Raw genomic sequence first — 23453 nt, 5'->3', positions numbered from 1 at the left:
GGCAGCCCATTCCAGTGTCCAATGACTCTCTCACTGAACAACTTTCTTCTCACCTCGAGCCTAAATTTCCCCCGGTGTAGCTTGAGGCTGTGTCCTCTTGTTCTGGTGCTGGCCATCTGAGAGAAGAGAGAAAGCTCCTCCTGGCTACAACCACCCTTCAGGTAGCTGAATATATGCTTGGGCACCCTGCTACATAGAATCATAGAATCATAGGATCAACCAGGTTGGAAGAGACCTCCAAGACCATCCAGTCCTAACTAGCACCCAGCCCTAGCCAGTCAACTAAACCATGGCACCAAGTGCCTCATCCAGTCTCTTCTTGAACACCTCCAGGGATGGTGACTCCACCACCTCCCTGGGCAGCCCATTCTACAGCAAAGAAAAAAGCAAATGACTTAACAAAACTGGTCTGATCTATCAAATTATATTTTTTACTAGTGCTGCTTGATGCCTTTTTTGTGATGCTGTTTTATTTTCTTCTGCAACTTCCCTGCAATGGGCCTTTCCATACTTGTGGGAGTTGTCCTAAGGTTTGTACACTCCCTTTCTTTGCTAGTGGACATTTAGTCGATGCTACTAAACAGAATAATGTCGAAAGACTTTATTAGGCCACAGTCCATATACGAAACTGATTAGACTTCATGAATCCAACGGGCAGGGTGTGATCCTGACAGAAGGCTGCTGAAGTACAGTCCATGAATGTCTCTAATCAGTGTTGGTGCTCTGGATTTTATCTGCGCAGTCTGCCTCTCCATCTCAGCCACCTTCCTGCTTTATCAGATCGCGTTTATGGTTCTTATAGCTTATCTTTACGGCAGGTCTGTAAATTCCTAGCGCCCGTCCTTGTCCTCACTCGCCTTATCCGATGAGCTCCACTACAACCATACGCACTAGACATGCAATCAATCCCCCCCACCCTCGCCGCGGTGACGGAGGCGCGTCCTTGACACCGAACCGGCTTCTTTCCGGCACAGTTCTGAACGAGGGAGCGAGAAACTTTCGGCAAGCTCCTAAAAACTGCTTGGAGAAAAGCAAAGCAGTCCCCTCCCCCTCAGAAAGCGCTGCTGAGCCCGCCAGCAGTCGCTGCTCCGCAGCCGGGCAGAGCGAAAGGGTACGCACTGCTGCCTTGTCCCACCCCGGTGGGTACGGAGCGGCACCGCCCGCCGCTCCGCCGGCCCGGGCCGTTGGCCAGACCCCGCCCGCACGCCCGGCCGGCCCCTCCTTTGCAGAGCTCGCCGGGCTTGGAAGATGGAGGGCTATGTGCAGTTCTTGGCGCTGCTGGTCTCGGCGCTGCTGGTCGGCTTCATATCGGTCGTCTTCTCCCTCGTCTGGGTCTTCCAGTACCGCGGAGGGCTGAGCTGGGACGGCAGCGCACAGGAGTTCAACTGGCACCCCATCCTCATCATCACGGGCTTCGTCTTCATCCAAGGCATCGGTGCGTCGGGGCTCGGGGCTGACAAGGAGCAGACCGAGGCGGAGCCGTTTGGAGCTGAGCGCAGGGGGAGCCTGGGCAGCGGGGAGAGGAGATGGGGGCGTCGGGAATCAGGGGGCGTCGGCCCGGCAAGCGGGTGACAGAGGCGGTACAGCGGTCCGCCAGGGGCGGCTGGAGCGGTCTAGGAAACCCAGCACTCGCCAAGAAGGGACAAAGAGTCCCTTTTAAGAAGCTGAAACGGCTATATATGTTTGAGGTTTTTTTTCCTGCAGGCACTTGTTTACCCTGGCCTGAGACTGCCTCGCACTTGGAGTCGTGAATGCTTGCGAGGTGTGTTTTCCTAGTTAGACTGCATTTATGCAAGCTGAGAATCGAAACGCCAGAAATGCCGCCCTAGGAAAGTTTCTCTGTTTTGGCTCCCTCTTTTGGCTTGCTCATGCGTCCCAAGAGGAGAAAAGTTCAGTACCACAGAAGTTAGATTCAGGAACAAGGTTTGTGCCAGAGAAAGTGTAGCACCACAAACTTTCCTCTGCTGCGACTTCAGAGTAAATTATTCTGTAAAATATGCCTTTAAAATGAATTCTGAATTCTGTTGCTTAATTAGCACATGGTGATTATGATGCAGTACTGTATTTTTGCTTGAGCTTGCTTTTGTTTTTATGGAGTACATTAACTTTTGAGTGAGCAGAATTCAGCCTTGGACTGACTTTCAAATGTTTCCCATTACACTTCCAACAGGAACATAACTTTTTTTTTTTCTTTTTCCATCCCACACAATTAGTAATGTTAGGTCTTCAGTGCAAATGTTATTCCTTGAGGCCATGTGGATAGTGGAGTTTGAACTATGATTTTGCTGTTAACATAATTGGCCAATTCCAAGCAAACAAGTAAATTAGACACACTACAGTTCATAGACAGTATTGATGTAGGAAAGAGAAATACAATGCACCCAGTAAAGTTTAAAAAATAGATAGTGATAGAGCACCAAGGAGGGGCTAATCCAGCCTATGAATATGTTAAACTAGTGTTAAATATTGCAAAAATAAGGGTGCTGGACTCTATCTTAAATATCTGGCATTTGGTAGTGTCGATTTAGGCTAATGGCATTATAACTAATGAGAAAATCTGATACAGATGACAACTTCCAACAGTAGTTTTTAATAATCAACAAAATTCCTTCTACTTTCAACATGAAAGTGAACTATTAGTGAAGTCACAAGAAGGGAAAATAAATACTGCATGGAATAGTGGAAATTCTCCCACAGTTTTACCGCTGATTTTTAGTGGGAGAGACCAAGAAAGATTTTACTGTTGTTAAGTAATGTAGGCCTGGAACACAAACCCTATGAGGAGAGGTTGAGGGAGCTGGGGTTGTTTAGCCTGGAGAAGAGGAGGCTCAGGGGGGACCTCATTGTTGTCTACAACTACCTGAAGGGGCATTGTAGCCAGATGGGGGGTGGTCTCTTCTCCCAGGCAACCAGCAATAGAATAAGGGGACACAGTCTCAAGTTGTGCTGGGGGAGGTACAGGCTGGATGTTAGGAGGAAGTTCTTCACAGAGAGAGTGATTGGCATTGGAATGGGCTGCCCAGGGAGGTGTTGGAGTCACCGTGCCTGGAGGTGTTCAAGCAAAGCCTGGATGAGGCATTTAGTGCCATGATCTAGATGACTGGATAGGGCTGATAGGTTGAACTGGATGATCTTGGAGGTCTCTTCCAACCTAGTTGATTATGTGATTCTATGAACTTCTGGAGACATAGAGTATAAGTGGTAAGCAGAAGTATTTTTTTTCTTTATAATGGAAGACAAACTAGAATTTCATCTAGACAAACTTAATTGTTAATAAACATATTTACATTTGCTTCACCGCTGAATGAAGAGCCAGAAAACTTGTCCAGCACATCTGGACATTCATTCCAGCGGAAAATGCTGTTTATATCACATATGTGCTCACTTGTGCTTTGGCAGGAGCTCAGCCAGTCAGAGGTTGGAAGATGCAGGAGGGAGAGGGTGTAAGAGGGAAGAGCTGGTATGTGTTTGATCAGAAGTTACAACGGGCCGATCGTCATTAGGTTACTAGAGATACGGGGCTTGCAAGTGTGTGCATCAGCAGTAGGGAAAGATGGTATGTAACAGATTCCAAAATAAAGGAGCTCTGTTCTCCTTCATTCGGCCTTCTGGGATGTCCTGGCCATACGTCACAGAATTCTGAACCCATATATACTGAGAGCCTAGGTAGCTGGGTTGGAGCAGCACCAGTCATGCCACCATGACGGTGCGGTTCCCGGTGGGGATGCCTACCTTAAGAAGATAAGTGCCTGCCAGCTCTGCTGTCTATGCATCTCAAGAGTTTTGCTGGTCAGTTGGATAGAGTGAGCATAGCCTGCTCTTTGGTCAGTAGAGTTACCCAGCATTCCTCATTATATATATATATATATATATACCCTTCTCTCTGTGACTTTAGTATTTGAGCTATAAGCATTTTAGTTTCCAGTATACATTTCTCTTTATGGCTTTAGTATTTGAGCTATAACAAAGTGTTGAAACTGTACCCAGAGTGGGTTACCCATGTGTAACAGTGTTCCCTGGTCCTCAAAGAACTCAATGGAACAGAGGGTGGCTGTCTATGAAGAAAACGTGATTTGAAGATACACTGCAAAGTGTCATTTTTTCTCTTCAGTGGGAGTAGGGTGTGTTCTCAGCTTTGTGGCTGCAAGTTACAAATTACCATTGAGCAATAAACAGGCCATTGTATATAATATTGCTCAATAGGTCACAGGAAGTGTAATTTCAGGCTATAAAGAAGCGATGATTAACACCTCATGACTTCACTAAGATTTATACCACTTTCCCTGCTCAAAGTGTATTCTGTATAGGCATACATTTTCTTAGAATAAAAGAGGGGGAGGTTTTCTGCAGCTTTTTCCTATGTATATTTTCTCTCCATCTTACAGAGAAGGATGTTGTGGGGAACTGTGTCAAAGACTTTACAGAAGTCCAGACAGATGACATATGTTGGTCTTCCCTTGTCCACTGAGGTAGTTACACTGATGGAGAAAGTCACTATGTTGGTCAGGCAGTATTTGCCCTTGGTGGAGCCATACTGGCTGTCTCAAACTACCTCCCTGTCCTCCAGGTGTTCTCATATAGCTTCTAGGAGGATGTATTCCATAATCTTCTCAGGCACAGAGGTGAGGCTGCCTCAAAGATAACAAAACATTTGTTCAAGGGATAAGCAGCTAATTCCTGGCATTTCTATGTAATGGCAGGATGTCTTGCAATGTGCAGCCTTAGCATGGATGTCATGCTGGCTATGCAGGCCGATCGCGTGGAGGGATTTAGAGCCCATTCCTGGCAAACTCGAGGCAGTGAAGTTTCCAGGCAAATAAATCCTGAGTATCAGGGTTTGTTACTTTGTGGCAGAGTTAGTTTATAGCTTAGCACAGCATGGCAGCAGGCAACAGCAGGCAGGCAAGCAAGCACGAATACAAGAGCAGAGTACATTGTGTTACCTGCTCATCTCTTTTTATCAATACAGCCTGAGACTAATGGGTGTTTGCACACAGAATAGCCAATCAGAATGGCAGTTAGCCTAGCTTGACCATATTAGAGAAAGACATAGGCTTGCTTTACCCAAATTTGGGAAAAACATAAGCCTTGCACAAGGCAGGCACAAGCTAAGTGTGTATGTACCTTGTTTACCACAGGATGTAAACAAGTCTGGGCAGGACAGAGTCTTTAGATTTAGTGGCTCCAGGTTATTTGTCCTCTTTCCTGTGGTTCCTTCTCCCCATAGCAGAAGGAGGGAGAGCAGAAAAACATGTCTGGGCAAGCCAGGACACTGTTCTGTGTCCAAAGGCCCATTAGTCTCAGCCTACATTGATAAAAGAAATACACAGTGTGCTCTGCCATGTTCTGCCGTTTTATTTGCACCTGCTGCTGCTGCTGCTCCTCATTGCATCCTGCCTGCCCCCTCTGCAAGGCTTCTGCTTAATTGGGAATCAAGAGGAACCAGGTCAGAGACTGTGCTATAAACTCCCAGCTTCCTGAAAAAAGAGCCTGGCAAACTCCGACAGCAACCCCTCCACGTGCTTTGGGTACTGTCTGACAATATTTTGTGAGTAAATACTTGCAGTCTTTTTCAATTCATTGCTTGCCTTCTGCCATAAGCAGAAAGGAGCATCCTGTGTCCTCTAGTGGATAAGCGGTGTAATTAACGCCAAGAATCTTCTCTTTCAGTATAATGTTTGTGTTTGCCACTTTAAGAAATAAGGGATCTAGTTTTGCCTGTTCCCTGTGCATTTTGAACCTTGTGAATAAGTTTTCTGGCGAGTTTTAATGTTAATAAACAGTTTTCATAGTTATTAACAATCATTGCCTGGATATCAAAATTAATACAGATTATTATTTTGCATAATCCATCACAGTCATACCTTGAGAAAGTTCTTTATGGGACTGCTTTAGCTTCTTAGCAGTAGAAATGTGTATGTGCTTTTAACCCTGCCTGTTTTCATTTTTTAGATGAAATTACGCATCATGTCTGAGTCAGTTTTCAAAAGCTTGTACTACTGAAAGCAGAGTCTTCCTCCTCCTCTCTCTTTGTTCCCTAGATTGTCTTGCTTCCTCCTGATGGTCAAAAAACCACCAGTTGTGACAAAGACAGAGGGAATGTGGTGGTTTGGCTTTGGCTGGGGGCCAGATGCTCTATCACTCCCCTTCTTAGAGGGACAGAGGAGAGGGAAGATAAAACAAAAGGTCCGTGAGTCAAGATAGAAGCAATTTAATAGGTTGAAAAGCAAGGCAAGAGTAAACAAAGATGTTATTCTCTGCTACCCATCAGCAGACAATGTTTGGTCACTTCCTGGGAAGCAGGGCTTCAATACATGCAGCGGTTGCTCTGGGGGACAGATGGCATCAATGAATGTCCTAACACTTCTTTCTTTTGCTTGGCTTTTTATGTCTGAGCTGACAGGACCCCTTTGGTCCTTTTGGGTCAGCTGATCCAGCTGTGTCCCATCCTAAGATCTTGCCCATCCCTTAGCCTACTGCTGAGGGTGCAAAATGCTGGAAAAGCACAGCCTTGGTGCTTGGCTCAGCAGTAGCCAAAACAGTGCTGTGTTATCAACACCAAGCTACATCACTGTGAAATACATGTGATGGTTTGGGAGTTACCTCGCCCCCTACTCTTACAAAACCACCCAGACTAGACTCAGCCAGCTGGAAGTTAAGGAATGAAGCTTTGTATTTACAGCTTAGCATAACATACAAGCAGATATTTACAATATGTATCACAAATATATACAGCTATATACAGAAATATACAAGTTAAAGGTAATACAGAAACACAACAGCCCTCCCAGAAATCAGAGTCCCCAAGAGGGGCTCCCAACTACCCTTCCACCTTCTTTCTACCCCTCTACCTTATCCCAGAGGTAGGGATAAGGTGAACATGCCTTACATGCAAGGTGAACTTGGAGGATTGGCAAGGGGGGTTAGAAGCAGAAGGATTAGTTACAGAGAAGAAGACCAGGGAGAAAAGCACAGACACTGACTCCAACAGAGACACACATTCTGTCTTATCTATAATTGTGTTACTGGTTTTATACATCTCAGCAAGCCTCTGAGTGAAGTAGACATCACCATTGTTTTCACAGTCTGTAATCTTATTTTATCTCATTAAAATATTCCAGTTAGCCTGAAACTAGCACAACACAGTACTGGAAAGATACTCTAGGGAGAACTAATACCATCTCAGTCAAACCAAATACAGGGCAGCACACAGAAGTGGGAAAAAAGTGGTCTTGGGGAAATGGGATTGTGTCTTTTCATAATGGCAAACAGCCAGATCTGCTCAAGTTGCAATGCATAACTTATATAGACCTCACAGGAGGAGGATCAAATTGAATTGTACTATCATGCATCATGTCCTGGGCTGTGGCACATGACATACTAATGCATGGTATTGTTAGCACGTGTCCAAGTCCTTAGTCTTTGTCCCTTGCTATTCTGTCATACTGTTTAAGGGAAACAGCCCAGAAAATTCATGCCCCAGACAGAGATCTGATACTGCATAGATGAGCAACTAAGGAGTTTGATAGTGATTTTGGAAGTTAAACCAACTAGATGACCTATCTCACACACTAAAGAAAAGTGTCATACAAACATTTTAGCCTGAACTTGACCCTCTGAGACCAAAGGTTGAAAACTGAGCAAGATGTTATAAATTTTGGGCATTGGCCTATACTGGTCAAGTGATCAGATTTCCTTGTAAATATTTACTCTCTGTTACTTGAATATGTGCTGAATATTAGGTACTGTCACACATCCAAAGTTACTACCTAGTTTGTAATCAGATGTACAGGGGCTTCAGTGATCTAGTCTGTTTTCCATATGGAAAGCACCTGGATCATATGACAAGCAAGGGACAGTCATGGCAAGGAGCAGTGGGCATCTTGAGGAAGGATTTTGGCATGAAGAAGCTCTAGACTCTAAAGTTATTTTTATGGACCATCTAGAGTTAGGTCATTAGAAGTTGTTTGGTTCAGACTGCACAAGACACTGATAGAATTATTAATGCAAATATAGGCAAACCTCCTTACATTCACATAAAGTGTTGGAAGGGTTGCAGTTGCCAAATCCTTTTGTCTCTTAAAAGTCAGATTATCATTCCCTTATGCTGAGTAGCATTTTCCCATTTAAAGTAGTCATAGAATTATAGAATCATAGAATCAACCAGGTTGGAAGAGACCTCCAAGATCATCCAGTCCAACCTATCACCCAGCCCTATCCAGTCAACCAGTCCTATTACTATCAGTGCAAGTGATAGTCGTGTAAGTATTTATGCAAAGAGAGAACAGCATTATCCAAAGTTGGCAAAGAGAAGAAAAAATTAAAACCTAGTATTACACACTTTCTCAATAGGTGGTCTTCTGAATATAAGAATTGAGCCTTTCCCATCTGATTAATAGCAGGAAAAAAATCAAAATTACAGAAATTAAGAAAAAAGTTCTTCACTGTTCTTTTTTTTTTGCAAGATGCTTTAATTATTGTTTTTTTTTTTTAATTTGGAAGAATTCTCCCTAAAAGCTATATTTAAGTCTCAATTGTATATTTGGAATATGCTATACTGTGTGCAGGAGAAAAAGCCTTTTAAGAGTCTCTTCTAGAGGATTAAAGGTTGGATTTTTATGTAATTTACAATGAAGCTATATGAATGGAGCATGATCATTAAAATCTGAGAAAAATTATCCTACAAGGCATAACATCTTTTTCTGTTCTTTCTTCAGCTATTATTGTGTATAGGTTGCCCTGGACATGGAAGTGCAGCAAACTCCTAATGAAGTTCATACATGCTGGATTAAATACCATAGCTATGATTCTTGCAATTGTTTCTGTGGTATCTGCGTTTGATTTCCACAATGCCGGCAACATACCTAACATGTACAGTCTGCACAGCTGGATTGGCTTGGCTGCTATTATAGGTTATGCTATCCAGGTCAGAATCTAAATGTATTTATAAACAGTGTATGAATTTGAAGAATGTGTTGAGTGATTCAGGCACAACAGGCTCTCAATAATACACTCCTAACTACTGGGATACCCATTTTACGTTCTGTGATTTGGCAAATTAGGATGTAAATGTGCAAATACTGAATTCTTGACTTCAAAGAAAAATGTATTTTAAAACATGTTTTGTTTATTTGCTAAAATAATGGAAGTTTACTATTCAGTTATACAGTAGTGTGTTTCTAAGATCTGCAAGCCACTGAAGCTGAAGCAAGTGATTTGATTTGTTGGCAGCAGTTAGAGCATTTGTTAAGGAAGTCTCAAGTATCTATTTTCCTTTTTTTTCCAGCTAGCATAATTTTAAGTAGGCACTTCCATTTATCAGCAGAACAAGTGCTGCAGGGTGCAGTGCAGATCTAAAGGCTCTCACATCTGACTAAGCTACTCCTGGCTAACCAGTTTTTCTGAATTAGCAAAATGTTGGTGTGCAAGCTTTTAACTGCTCCTATTGGCAGACAATTAGAGTTATCATAATCTAAAATCAGCCAACTTAGTACATTTTACATTTGGCTTAGGAGAGAAGGCATGCCCTCAGGTTTAGTCTATAGTTATTTCTTTTTATTGTGATAGCTATTTCTGTTTTTGCCAAAAGACTATGAAGGAAAAAAAGCAATCATTATCTGATGATCAAGCAGAAAAAGCAAACAACCAAACAACCAAACCAAACAAAACCTCCCTGAACAAACAAAAACCCAAAACCTAATGAGCAGAGGGATTTGCTTTCTGGACTTCTATCCTTCACTTCTTGGGCTAGAAGCATACAGGACAGAGTGCTGAAACAGTGTTTTTAACACTTAGAAAAAAGAAAGTGTATTGCAGTTTTGTCGAGTATATTCTTTACAGTTGAATAACATCTAATGAGTAAGAGTTTCCTTGTCTTAATAATGCAGTTATTGCACAGAAATCTGTGCTGCCACTATACTTAGCATCACCACTTTTTCTAATAGTTAAGATAAAGAATTGTAAGATACACTGATCATTTACCTTCTAAATACATGTACTTTAATTCAGTTAAAACTCTGATAAGGTAACATTATTTAGTCCACTCAGATCAGAAGGTTAGACTGACTTCTGATCTTTATTTATATGCAATTCTGTAACATAAGCAGAGAAACAAGACTTGAAGAGACCATAAAAATGTAGCTGCACACAACTTCAGCATATCACTGAATTAGTGATATTGAAAACTTGTGTTTCCAGTAATTAGTTAAGTTGCAGTTTTAGCATGACTAAAACGTTCAGACAACGATGTTAAGTGAGATTGCTTGTAAAGTAATCCATGTCTGCTTCCCAAGTGTTAATCCTGGATTATTGCTTCAGTATTGAAGGGAAACACATTCAGAAATAAATTGTCAGTTCTTTTCAAATTGGTACCTGAAGACATCTCTAAATGGGCTTTTTATGATGGTTTTCCCACATAGCTTTAACTATCTATCTCTTCTGTTTTTAGCTTTTCTCGGGTTTAGCTGTCTTTCTGCTCCCTTTTGCTCCAATGCCCATCCGAGCAGCCCTTATGCCAATACATGTGTTTTCGGGTCTCACCATCTTTGCAACAGTGATCGCAACAGCTCTCATGGGCATCACAGAAAAGCTTCTCTTTTCATTGTAAGTATTTTTTTTTCCACTTGTTTATCAAAGTTATTCATTGCAAACTGTTATTTCCATTTGCACAGAATAATAACTACCTAGTATTGGGACATTCTATTTTGTTTGGTTTGAAAAAGACGTCCTATCCATCAGGAGACTGCTGTTTCTACACCACCTTGTCTTTAAAACGACTGACCTTTTTTTTTTTTTTCCCCCTTCCAAAGGCAAAATCCTTCATATTCTTCATCCCCACCAGAGGCAATTTTTGTCAACTGTCTCGGTCTTCTGCTCGTCATATTTGGTGCACTGATTTTATGGATGGCAAGCAGGCCCCACTGGAAGCGCCCCCCAGAAGACAGCGTTAAAATTCTACGGCCCATTGGAGGGACTCGTGAAGGCAAAGAAGCGGAATCCAGCGTTACAGATGGTAGTAATGCAAATAAATCTGAGCTTAAGATCAATAGCGAAGCAGCCAGAAAACAAAACTTCAGACTTGATGAAGCAGGCCAAAGATCAACTATGTAAAATAATGAACGGAGTAACAGTACTGTTACACTGCTAAATTCCCCTGGTTCCTTCCAGTTTAGTTATATTGATACATAAATAGGTTAGGGCTTTATTTTCAGTATAGCTTGCTCAAAAATACTAATGTTTTCTACATAGGAATTTAAATTCCAGTAAGTTCTGAACATGTTTTTTTGATTCATGTTCAGACTTCATTTACAAAAAATGAGAGCATGAATGAAATCACATCACTGAAAAATCACTTAACTGGAAACACGTTTTCTGTATCACTTCTTAATTTAATGTTTATAAATATTTCTCCTGTAGCCATGAAAAGTTAACAAAACTGAGAACAAATTTTGCTCTGAGTGATTTTGAAGGCTGTGAATGAGAGTAATGAAGTATACCAGACAGCAGAATTTAGTTGGTCACACATAATTTTTCTGGTAATGTTCACTTTTTAAAAGTCCTCATTACTCAAGCTGATTAACTCCCTCACTAGCTGCTAAGATCTACAGGATTTGAAGTAATTCAGCACTTTTGCTAATTAGAATTTTGAATTCAATGAAGGAAAGGAAATTTGTCTGAAATTTTCATTAAATGTTACCTTTCCTTTAAAAACTTCTGGGGTTTATTTCCAATTTTAAAAATCTGAATGTATCTGCTGTTTTTTTAACCAGCTTTACTAAATATACTGTATACAGACAACATTTGGCTTTAGATTATGTGCAATCATTACTGCAAATTGCAAGATATCCACATACAGAATTTGCCTTATTTGGAAAGCTGCAGATCTGCACTTAGAAAAAATAATGTATCACTTAAACCAAGTCTTTCTTTTATCTCAGAAGGCAGCATTTTAGTGATTGTTCAGTTATAATGATTTATGGCACTAGACTAGAAATTAGGAGATTTGAAACCAAAGAAGACTGCTAGCAGTGTCACAGAAAGAAGCGTGGAGTGAGAAATGCTTCCCCTGAGAAACAACTGAGCTTTGCTGAGTTGCTTAAAATGCTACCCATTAACTGAAGGCCAGGTTTTGTATCCCCACACATCTTCATGTCCATGACAATCATCACTGTCATGGGCACAAAGGTGCACTTCAGTCTATAAGGAAACTATATAAACTCTATGACTTTTTAATGTTAAATGAAAGTTTTAAATAATACAGTTGAGTCTCCACTGGCACTTTACTTTTATATCTCTTTCTAGTAATCAGACTTTTAATGCATTATGCTCATCATTGTCACATATGAAAGCAATATTTATTTTGCAGAAGAATAATTATAGCAGATTATTTCGATTGCACTTTCCAAAATGATGAGCCTCTCTATTATAGTATCTTGTAAAATGTGCAGAGTGCACTACAAGTCCAAATTTACCACTCTTCATATTACAATATTGGCAGTTTCAGATAGCATATAAAGAATACATCCATTTTTACATAGTTCAGCTTTTTAAAATGTTTAAACACATTAAACTTCAGAAAATAGGTGATACTGTAGTCCAGTGTTGTGTTAGTACAAATAATTTTGGCCATGAGTTATTTTGAGTCTTTGCTGGCAGGAAGCACCTCATTTGTTTGATTTGAACATGTAAGAATTTGGTGAATGCAGTACAGAAAGCTAGCACAGGAAATTATTTGCAAAACTTTGCTTTGGTACTCAAGGACTACATCCCAGAAGTTCTCTATTTCCACTTACATTTGATTATGGGTGACTGGGACCCACCTAGCACTGGTATATTGTTTCATCTGAGAAAACACCTGCTTTTAAATGCCTCTGTAGAATTCAGGTATGACAAAAGGAATATTAATCTCTTGTGGGAGCACTCCTCCAATCACAGTATGTGTAATGGATCTTTCCCCGGTTTAAGTTCCGCATCTGTCTTCCCTGAAACTGTTCTGCACAGCTTCAGCATAAAATTCAAATAGGACTGATAGCAGCTTCTGAGAGTCACAGCATCACAGAATTGGAAGGGACCTCTGGAGATCATCAAGTCCAACCCCCCTGCCAAAGCAGGATCATTAGTGCAGGTCACACAGGAATGCATCCAAGTGGGTTCTGAAAGTCTCCAGAGAAGGAGACTCCACAACCTCTCTGGACAGCCTGTTCCAGTGCTCCCTCACCCTCACTGTAAAGAAGGTCTCCTCATGTTGAGTTGGAACCTCCTGTGTTCCATCTTGTACCAACGGTCCCTTGTCCTGTCACTGGGCACCTCTGAAAAGTGACTGGCACCTTCACGGGCTGGATGTTAGGAGGAAGTTCTTCACAGAGAGAGTGGTTTGCCATTGGAATGGGCTGCCCAGGGAGGTGGTGGAGTCACTGTCCCTGGAGGTATTCAAAAACAGCCTGGATGAGGCACTTAGTGACATGGTCCAGTTGACTGGACAGGGCTGGGTGATAGGTTGGACTGGATGATCTTGGGAGGTCTCTTCCAACCTGCTTGATTCTATGATTCTATGATCTTGACACCTGCCCCTCAGATATTTATGGACATTGGTAAGATCCCCTCTCAGTCCTCTCTCCTCAGGACTAAGAGCCCCAGTTCTGTCAGTCTTTCTTCATAGGAGAGATGTTAAAGTTCCAGTCTTACTCATAGCTCTCTGTTGGACTCTGTCAAGCAGATCTCTGTCTCTTGAATTGGGGAACCCAAAACTTGACAGAGTATTCCAAGTGTGGTCTCACCAGGGCAGAGTACAGCAGGAGGAGAACCTCCCGAGACCTGCTGGGCACACTTTTCTTAATGCACCCTTGGATGCAGCTGGCCCTATTGGCCCCAAGGGCACATTGCTGTCCCATAGACAATTCACTGTCCACTAAGCCTCCAAGGTCTTCTGTGGAGCTGCTTTCCAGCAGGATAACCTCTAGTCTGTACTGGTGCCTGGTGTTATCGGTGCCCTCATCCAGGTCATTGATTAAAATATTGAACAAAACTGGACCCAGTACTGATCCCTGAGGAACACCACTAGCTACAAGCTTTCAACTGGACTATGCACCACTGATCACAACATTGGTTCTCAGCTGGCAGGACATGGTTATTTTATGCATCACAAATTTCTATATTGACGGTTATGTAGAAAGAAGGATTTACAGTAGCTTGTGGAGAACACTAAACTGTGCCATCTTCATTTCTTCTGATCTCATGACGGTCCAATCAACAAGTCTGGAGAAATCACTAAGCATCTTACAGCAGGCAGCTGCATGTTTAGCTTTTGTGAGATATGCTCTATTAATGCTTCTGAAGTATAACAAGTGAAGTGAACACATGAAGTCAACTGCTTCAGTAATTTACTATGCTAGCTTTCCACATGACACACAGGCAAGAACATGTTAAGTTACTGCATCTCATCCACCCGTGAAAATGAGCTCGTTCAAATATTGCAGAGTACTAAGTTATCTAATGAATGTGTTTGTGTGGAAGGTAGTCAATTATCTAAGCACTGTTCTGGAATAAACTCATAACCACACAGTACATTTGGAAAAGCACCACAAAATGTGTGATTTCTTGTGTTAAAACACTGAATCTGATGTATTGAAATCAAGAGCTTTTAGGTGGGTGGTTCTATATCCTGTTACAGTTAATCTGTAGTAACCAGTATGCCTTGTTTTCTGTTTTATTGCATGTACTCTTCAAGGGTAATGATACTCAAAAAGGTATGGTGGCATTTCTTTACTTCCCTATTCTTGATGATATAAAACTAATCAAGGATTAGCAACCTTAAGAGGGTAGTCTGTCAGACTATATTTTTGATTTTCAACTTTGATGTTAAATGTGGTAGCAGAAACTCAGTGAGAGCTGGAAAATTCTACTCTGGGAAATTATCATAATCAGTGATATCTAATTGTGGATGGACTGTGGGCTTCCAGTTGCCTTGGTCTTTGAAATGTTCACATGAGATTCAGTAGCTGTGAGCTCCTAAACCTCGCTCAGCCTTCATGTGCATCATTTAAAACAGATAGAACACCCTAAAGACTTTTGATTTCTGTTCTGAACTGATTAAAAAGGTCTTTAAGTATCCTTGCAATAAGTAAGATTAGTTCAAGTGCTAAATAAAAATATATGGGACTTGGGAGAGTAATTTTATGTGGACAGAACCCCATATTCCTAAAGCTGCTTCTTAAAAGTGACCTCCTATTAACTTTCCTTTCACGCAGCTTTTCTTGCCTGTATTTACGTGTAATAGTAGTGGATATGGGAAACAAAAAGATGTATTTTCAAATATATAAATGGAAGGTGGAACTCTGGCTTTCTGATCAGAAGTTTTCTGCACATTTGGAAATCTTCTACATTGTTATTTTTACAGGGCATGACTGTAGAGCTTACTTTCCAAGTCTGGATTCCTATAAAAACGCAAGAAGTTACAAGACCTAACATTACAAGTGCTATTTTTTAAAGAAGCCTGGAAAAAATATTCTTTTTTAATGGTCTTTACAAGTTGTCATGCAGAACTGCACACAGCAGAACACAGTCTTTTTTCCAACATTAATGAAACTGAGAAATGATGGCACAAATTAGATTTTAAAATCGAATGTACACGAATGCTTCTTAGTACCTGTAAACCAGAACACTGCATATGCTGTTGTAAATAGGGAATACTTCTTTACATGGATATTTTGTTGTGGGACTAAAAGATGCTGCCAAATATTTTCCATATCAGAAAACTTTAGCTTCTGTTTCATTAAATTCCTTCCTCTGTTTCTAACTGTTGACAAGAACTTAAATAATTATTTTATTGTTTTAGTACTTGCAGTATTTGTTGATGAAAGAAAATTACATTTAATTACATTGTTTAATTACAATGTCTGCTTTCCCTATTCTTTTTGTATCTTAATAAAAATTATTTTTCAAGCTTATGATACCACTGAATACAGCTTTATATTACAGTCCTAAACCCCAAGATTACAAATTTGGCAAATGATCAAATTAGCTTTACAATTACCTTTTTAAAAACAAGAAGATAGCTATAAAAAAACCTACTTCCTAATTCCAAGTATTCCTTATTGTCTTTCTGATGAAATTCATATATTCTCTGTGTTAGGAGGACAATCAGTATATGACAGAAAGTGAAGGAATTCACTGTACAAAGAAATTGTATTTCACACACTGATCATAATAGAAATTCCCATTAGCAGTTGTTAGAGAAGATAATAATTTATCTTCAGTTGTGAGACTGCAAATAATAATAACAGAGATAATAATAAATAAATGAGATAGCAAATAAAGGGACATGATAAATTCTGAGGGTCACATAATGTGCTGTAAGATCAAGATATGCTCAGATAAATAACAGCCAAACTGAATGCAGAGCAAAGGTTTTGACTCCATGGAATCTTCTGACCCAGATTTAACATCTGTACATCAATTTAGTCATCAATAGGTAACTGAACATAAAATGCTCTAAATGACAAAATCATCTCTATGAACATATCTGTAACAAGAATGTATGTTCTTGAGATGAATTGGAAACTTCTAAAATGTAATGCATACACTGATTATTCCTGAATAACCTAAGATATTGGCTAAAACTTCCCAAAGTCATTGCAATGAAAAACTAAAAACCATTACAATCAGTATAGCAAAAAAATTGCTGTGTTCAAACTTGACAATTGCCTGTGGCTGATAGCTTCTCCTAAACATTTCCTGTAAAGTGGATTTCTTGGGGAAAGTTCTGGTAAAATAGTTCACATTTCTTCAGTACATTTATTACTTCAGAGTTCAATAAAAGCTCAGTTGTATTCACACTTCAAAAAAAGGGCACTCAAAAATTTGGCAGGAGGACTGCATTTGTGTGGAAAAGGGTTTTTTTGCAAGTATTTGATTGAACCTTTGTAACTTAGGTACAGATTCTGGTGTTGCAGTATAAGCAACGCTTTTGATCTGAGACAAGTGAGCAGTTATGAGGGCATAAATATTATACAGGAAGAGAAGTCTGGGTCATAAAACAGACGATACAGCCAACAGAATAGAAGACGTAAAGTTGGGAAAACACAGCTATTACTGGACACATATCAGAACCCTTTCAACTCAAGCCATACTATGATTCTATGATCCCATGCTCAAATAAATGGAAGTTCACAGACAAAACAGGCAGTCAGCCATCCCCACTCCAACAGGCTGTCGTGGTAGGCCTGGTGGGCCAGAAATAGGCTTATACATGTACTGGCTTGCCCAGGCACGTTTTTCTCCTGTGATAAACAAGGTACACACACTTAGCTTGTGCCTGCCTTGTGCAAGGCCCTATGCTTTTCCCAAATTTGGGTAAAGCAAGTCTATGGCTTCACCTAATATGGCCAGGCTTGGCTAACTGCCATTCTGATTGGCTATTCTGTGTCCAAAGGGCAATTAATCTCAGCCCACATTGATAAAAAGAGATACACAGCTAAACAACCATGCTCTGCCATGCTCTGCCATGCTATGCCGTTCTACTCATGCCTGCTGTTGCCTGCTGCTGTTGCTTACTGCCTTATTGTTTGCCTGGAAACTCCACTGTTGCACGTTTACCAGCAACAGATTCTAAATTCCTCCATGCAATCAGCCTGCATAGCTGAGCCTGCACATCATAAGCCATTCTGCCTACACCTCAAAGCCTCCTGCCACGACGAGAAGTCTGGAGACACACAGATCATCCAGAGGAGCAAGGAGACAAGGTCAGAGATTGTCTGCCTCCTTCCCCAGAAGCCTGAGAAGAATCACGTCTACAGCTGGCAACAAGACAGTAACAGAATTCCCTGAAAGCGTTTGGGTACTGTCTGGGACTGTGGCTAGCACTGTGAGTTGGGTAAGCCTCTTTGTAATTCTCCATTGCCTTGTGCCATAAGCAGGAGGAGCTCCTTGGGTCCATCTAGTGGGCAAACAGTATATTGACCACAACTGGCATTCGATCACAGGAATCTTCTCTTCCAGTTCAATTAATGTTTCTATATTTTGCTGGTTATTGCTAGATCTAGTTATTATCTGTAAAATGTTTCCATGACTGTGTGAAGAACCAATTATTACTATTAAAATTAGTGGTTGGGGGTGGTGAGAGTTCTGAATATCCAAATTAATAAACAATACTAATTTTGAAAACAATAGCATCTTGCATTTATTAATTTCCCCTTCATAACACAGGTCTTCAAATCTCCCATGGCAGTGTTACTTCACTTGGAAAAAGGTTATCTTTAAGAGTTGCTTCCAGAGTTTTCAGTGACCTTCAAAGACAGACTGTACCTATACTCTGTTTCCACCTGTTTTTTTCTACCAAGTCAAATATTCCGGCAAAGAGCTACATGCAGTAGTTCATATAATTTCTTCCTTCGTGGGATTGTATCAGTCACCAAGGAGTCTTGAGTACTCTGAGCTTCTTTGCAATTTTGCATTGTTACTCCAGTACTAATGCAGAAGTGGATACAGGAACCTCTGCTGGGAAATCTCCATGTAGTTGGAGAGCTTCACAGTGATGCTTATGTCTCCTAGGCTCAGAGGTGATTACAATCCCATGAGAGAGCAGACATTTCTTGACATTTTCTCTACAAATTGCACTATTTTGTGCTTACTAACAATATAGTCATAGAATCAACCAGGTTGGAAGAGACCTCCAAGATCAGCCAGTCCAACCTAGCACCCAGCCCTAGCCAATCAACTAGACCAAGGGAAATAAGTTTTCAAAGCCATTGAGTTACAGGTGCTCCATTCAATAACTCAATCTAAGGTCCCTTCTCCAGGTCTTCTAAGGACATTTATTCCTACCTCTGTATTCCCTGAACCTCTGCTCTGGCAAACAAAGTCTGTATCTGAGGATGATTTTGCTGTTTAATAACTCTGGTAATCATTCTATCATTTTGAGGAGGGCAAGTCAGTTTAGCATAAATAAAACAGTTTCTTCTAATGCCTTAAGAATCATAGAATCAACCAGGTTGGAAGAGACCTCCAAGATCATCCAGTCCAACCTAGCACCCAGCCCTATCCAGTCAACTAGACCATGGCACTAAGTGCCTCAGCCAGGCTTTTCTTGAACACCTCTAGGGATGGTGACCCCACCACCTCCCTGGGCAGCCCATTCCAATGGCAAATCACTCTCTCTGGGAACAACTTCCTCCCAACATCCAGCCTATTCCCCCGCCACAACTTGAGACTGTGTCCACTGATTCACTCTGAAATAAGTTTCTCCAGAATGTAAAAACTGCATGCAAGGACATTTTGTACATCAGTCCAATATGTATGAATTCAGACTGTATTACAAACCACATTTTTGGTTTTATCATGTTGTCAAAATGTTTAAATGATAGTTATTTTTATTATACTTAGTCTTCCTTTGGCTAGCTCTAAACATTTAAAATGCCCCTAATCAAAGCACTAGCAGTATTTTTTAACATGTAGGAGTTTAACATGTAAGGAATACCTTGAGGCTTTGATGTAACATTGAATTTTCAACCAAAAAAAAAATGTTTCTTGTCTGTCTATATGTAAAATACAAAATTCATCCCATCAGCTACACCCAACCATTTTTAGTTATTTTTAATCTGTAGTTTGAGGTCTGCCTCACTTTGAGAGAAGACAGCTTGTGTAGCAAAACACTAAGAAAAGCAGAAACTTTATTCTCTTTAGAGATTTGCTTGATCAGAAAGCTTTGAAATAAAGGGCTTTGAAAAGCTGGCAAGTTTGCTGAACAATGAGCCAATGAGCTGTCACTCTTTGAAAGCACATTCTCTTAAAAATTACAAGAAAACCTGAGGATAGTTTTTTAGGTTTTGTTTGGTTTGTTGTGGCTGGGTTTGGGTGTTGGTTGTGGTTGGATTTTTTGGGTTTTGGGGTTTTTTTGTTTTTTTAAATCCTACTGGGGCTGCCTGTTGCTCTTATGTGGAAGTTTCCTGCTGATTTGATTTTTTATTCTGCTGTGAGACCCATGCCAAGATTTACATGATTGCTGTGGATAGGAACTGGATTTAGCATAAGCAAGACAACTGCTTTTTCCCCTAGGGAGAGACACAAAGAGGGAAAGACAGAGTAGGGGCACACAGACAATATTATCTGAAGCTATATTCTTGGTCAGTTATTTTATTCAGCTTCTATTTTATAAAAAGCTGCAACTAATAAAAGGCAGGAAAGCTACTGCTCTCAACTGAGGAACACAGATAAGCACACAAACTACTTGTGTTTTAACGCAAATGTTCAGTTACAGAGAAACCAATATACTGGTTTTATATAGAACTGATTCTAGTTCATCCTGTAATGTAAGTAATTAACAAAACCAGGTGGAGGTTTGCCTTATATATGTGCAGTCTTCCAGCAGAGCAAAAAAGGGTGACTGTAGAACATTACAGTTGTTTTAGCAGTTCATTATCTGTATATTTTTGCACATTCTTTGACTTTGGATCACATGCTCAACCTTAAAAGAGGGGCTAAGTTTTTGGCTTATAAAGCAAACTTGTGCAGCATGCAATAGAATCATAGAATCATAGAATCAACCAGTTTGGAAGAGACCTCCAAGATCATCCAGTCCAACCTAGCACCCTGCCCTATCCAATGAACTAGACCATGGCACTAAGTGCCTCATCCAGTCTTTTCTTGAACACCCCCAGGGACGGTGCCTCCACCACCTCCCTGGGCAGCCCATTCCAATGCCAATCACTCTCTCTGGGAAGAACTTCCTCCTAACATCCAGCCTAGACCTCCCCTGGCACAACTTGAGACTGTGTCCCCTATTGCTGGTTACCTAGGAGAAGAGGCCACCCCCTACCTGGCTACAATGCCCTTTCAGGTAGTTGTAGACAGTAATAAGATCACCCCTGAGCCTCCTCTTCTCCAGGCTAAACAGGCCCAGCTCCCTCAGCCTCTCCTCATAGGATTTGTGCTCCAGGCCCCTCACCAGCTTTGTTGCCCTTCTCTGGACACATTCCAGCACCTCAACATCCTTCTTGAATTGAGGGGCCCAGAACTGGACACAGTACTCAAGGTGTGGTCTGACCAGTGCTGAGTACAGGGGAAGAAGAACCTCCCTTGTCCTACTGGCCACACTGTTCCTGATGCAGGCCAGGATGCCATTGGCTCTCTTGGCCACCTGGGGCCAGACTGTTGTCTTTTGATAACCTAAAGTATCTATGGCAAATGCAGTGTTTTGAGACATTGAAATATGTTTGCATCACAATGCAGAGAACCTCACAAGCAAAGCAAGACTCTAGAGTAAGCAGACAATAAACACTGAAGGCAAAAGGCAGTTTCTGGGAGTTTAGCACTGCGAGAGTACAGGTTTTCAAATGTAATTATTAGCAGCTCATCTAACAAAATTTAAGTAATTTTTCTAATTAAAGCATATATACTGAATAAATAATATTAAATACCATAATAAGTCAATAATAAAACAAATCAGAAATAATTATTAGCTGCTTGATCAGTATCATATTAGTGAGGTAAATATTTTTGAGTCCTTGGATGTATATAATAGAAAATAACAGAAAAATGAATGAGAATTCCTATCATTCCCTTTTCCTTCACTTAGTTGTATGGACAAGAAGGTGATTGTTCCCTTCTACTCTGCTCTTGCAAGACCTCACCTCAAAAACTGCATCCAGTTTTGCCAACAGCTACGTGAAGGGAGGCTGTAGCCAGGTGAGGGTTGGTCTCTTCTCCCTGGCAATCAGCAATAGAACAAGGGGATACAGTCTAAAGTTGTGGCAGGGGAGGTATAGGATGGATGTTAGGAAGGAGTGATTGACATTGGAATGGGCTGCCCAGGGAGGTGGTGGAGTCGCTGTCCCTGGAGATGTTCAAGAAAAGTCTGGATGAGGCACTTAGTGCCATGGTCTGGTTGACTGGATTGGGCTAGGTAATAGGTTGGACTGGATGATCTTGGAGGTCTCTTCCAACCTGGTTGATTCTATGATTCTAAGAGGGACACCCCACATATATTGCATGTCTTAACTTCCAAGGCACCATGCTAGATAACTCTACAGCAAGGAAATTATCCATGGATAATGAACAGGAGGAAAAAAAGATTTTTATACATCTTTATTAATATGGTTCAGAAAATAGGTAGAACTGCTTAATAATGTAATGACAGACTGGACATTCTTGTCAATATATTCTAGGACCATCATTTTGGCAGGGCCTTCAATACAAACTAAGTTTTGATTTATATCTAACACTTTATTGTGTAGCCTCAGAAACTTCTTTCTCCACATGTCCCTAGTGTCCCAACACCCAGTTTCACAGATCTGGTTGACTTTCTGTTACTTGCTTTGGATAACCACTTTTCCACTGTTCTGGGGTACCCCAAATTTATTTCTTCTCCCCCCCCCTGCAGCGGATTTGAATGGGAGAAGAAGGTGTGAAAACTGCTTCCTTTCCACACATGGGCAGACCCATGTGGAAGCCTGCCCTGGAGTCAGGCTGGTGGTTGGCTGGGTTTTTGTGCCCAGTATAAAATGGTAAATGGACACTGTGCAGAAAAGGATAAATAAAGCAAGGGAGAAGGTTCCTGCCTTAAGAGCCCCTGCCTTGAGAGTTCCCACCTTGAGAGTTCCCTGTCTTTACAGAGTGCCTGGCAGGACAGGCTCCTGCCATGACTGGACTGTCCCTGCTTTTGGACGGCTCCAACCTTTTTGTGTGGCTTTCAGTTCTACCCCATTCCTGCTTTTGGATGGTTCTCCCCAGTTTTGCACCCTGCTGTGTAAACTTCAGGCTTGGCAAACCCTGGGGTCCTTTGAGAGAGAAACAGCAGTATCTGGACCGGCCACTCTCAGACCTTATCAGCAGCCAACTTCCTGTCTACCTCCCGGATTGGGGGATGCTTAGCAGTTTTGCCTCTCCCCTGCTGCTGTGAAGCCAGCATCATTCCACGATCATCCCACTTGTGGAAGAAGAGCTCAAGGTATTTCTGAGTTTGGCAGCTCTGCCATTCACCTTGAGATTGTGCTGCATGGACACATACTATTGGATATTGCCTGCAGCGTCAGAAGGCTGCTTCTGCAGAGGAATCCAGCAAGGGATCATTGCCAAATGTCTATCTCACCTCCACTGAGTAAGACCTGCTGTTCCCTTAATCTTCTGCTCAGCCTGATTGATAGTGCAGTAAAGCTGCATTTATAGCTTAGCCTTTTCCATTTCCTGACTTCTTAAATATCTAAATATCCTTTTTTGAAGAAATTCCTGATTGAACTGAATCTGTAAATAAACCTAAACTAATTTTTGTATATAGTTTGGGGGCAGAGTTCCAGGAAAATAAAATAAATCTGTTTATATAATTCCTGACTCGACCACATTAATCCCCTGCCTCCACGACATCCACTTCAAACTAAATCAAGATTAAAGTATTTCTCCTGATCCTTTCTCTTCTGTTGCTACTGTTACTATTGCAAGCTTGCACATTTAGTAGCATTGTAGAA

At 41.1% G+C, this 23453-nt stretch overlaps 1 protein-coding gene across 2 annotated transcripts; it reads left to right on the top strand.

Annotated features, from left to right (window-relative positions):
- Nucleotides 1-1224: 1224 nt before the first annotated feature.
- Nucleotides 1225-15947, top strand: LOC135185895 (plasma membrane ascorbate-dependent reductase CYBRD1). 2 transcript variants are annotated; one of them, XM_064163082.1, is made up of 6 exons: nt 1225-1435; nt 8718-8926; nt 10448-10602; nt 10809-11011; nt 14726-14744; nt 15395-15947. In XM_064163082.1, the coding sequence occupies exons 1-5, from the start codon at nt 1249-1251 to the stop codon at nt 14728-14730; spliced, it is 759 nt and encodes a 252-aa protein (XP_064019152.1). In that variant the 5' UTR covers nt 1225-1248; the 3' UTR covers nt 14731-14744; nt 15395-15947. The 2 variants fall into 2 exon arrangements, with proteins under 2 accessions (XP_064019152.1, XP_064019147.1); XM_064163077.1 differs by having other exon boundaries at nt 10809-14744.
- Nucleotides 15948-23453: the final 7506 nt, after the last annotated feature.

This window comes from Pogoniulus pusillus, chromosome 2, assembly GCF_015220805.1.
Source record: "Pogoniulus pusillus isolate bPogPus1 chromosome 2, bPogPus1.pri, whole genome shotgun sequence".
NCBI classification, from domain to species: Eukaryota; Metazoa; Chordata; class Aves; order Piciformes; family Lybiidae; genus Pogoniulus; species Pogoniulus pusillus.
Note: the sequence above shows the minus strand (reverse complement) of the source record. Positions and strands in the feature narration are given on the sequence as shown.

Coding starts and splice junctions, on each gene's coding strand:
- LOC135185895 (XM_064163077.1), top strand. CDS start 1,249: ATGGAGGGCTATGTGCAGTTCTTGGCGCTGCTGGTCTCGGCGCTGCTG. Junction 1,436..8,717: donor CGTCTTCATCCAAGGCATCG/GTGCGTCGGGGC, acceptor TTCTTTCTTCAG/CTATTATTGTGTATAGGTTG. Junction 8,927..10,447: donor TTATAGGTTATGCTATCCAG/GTCAGAATCTAA, acceptor TTCTGTTTTTAG/CTTTTCTCGGGTTTAGCTGT.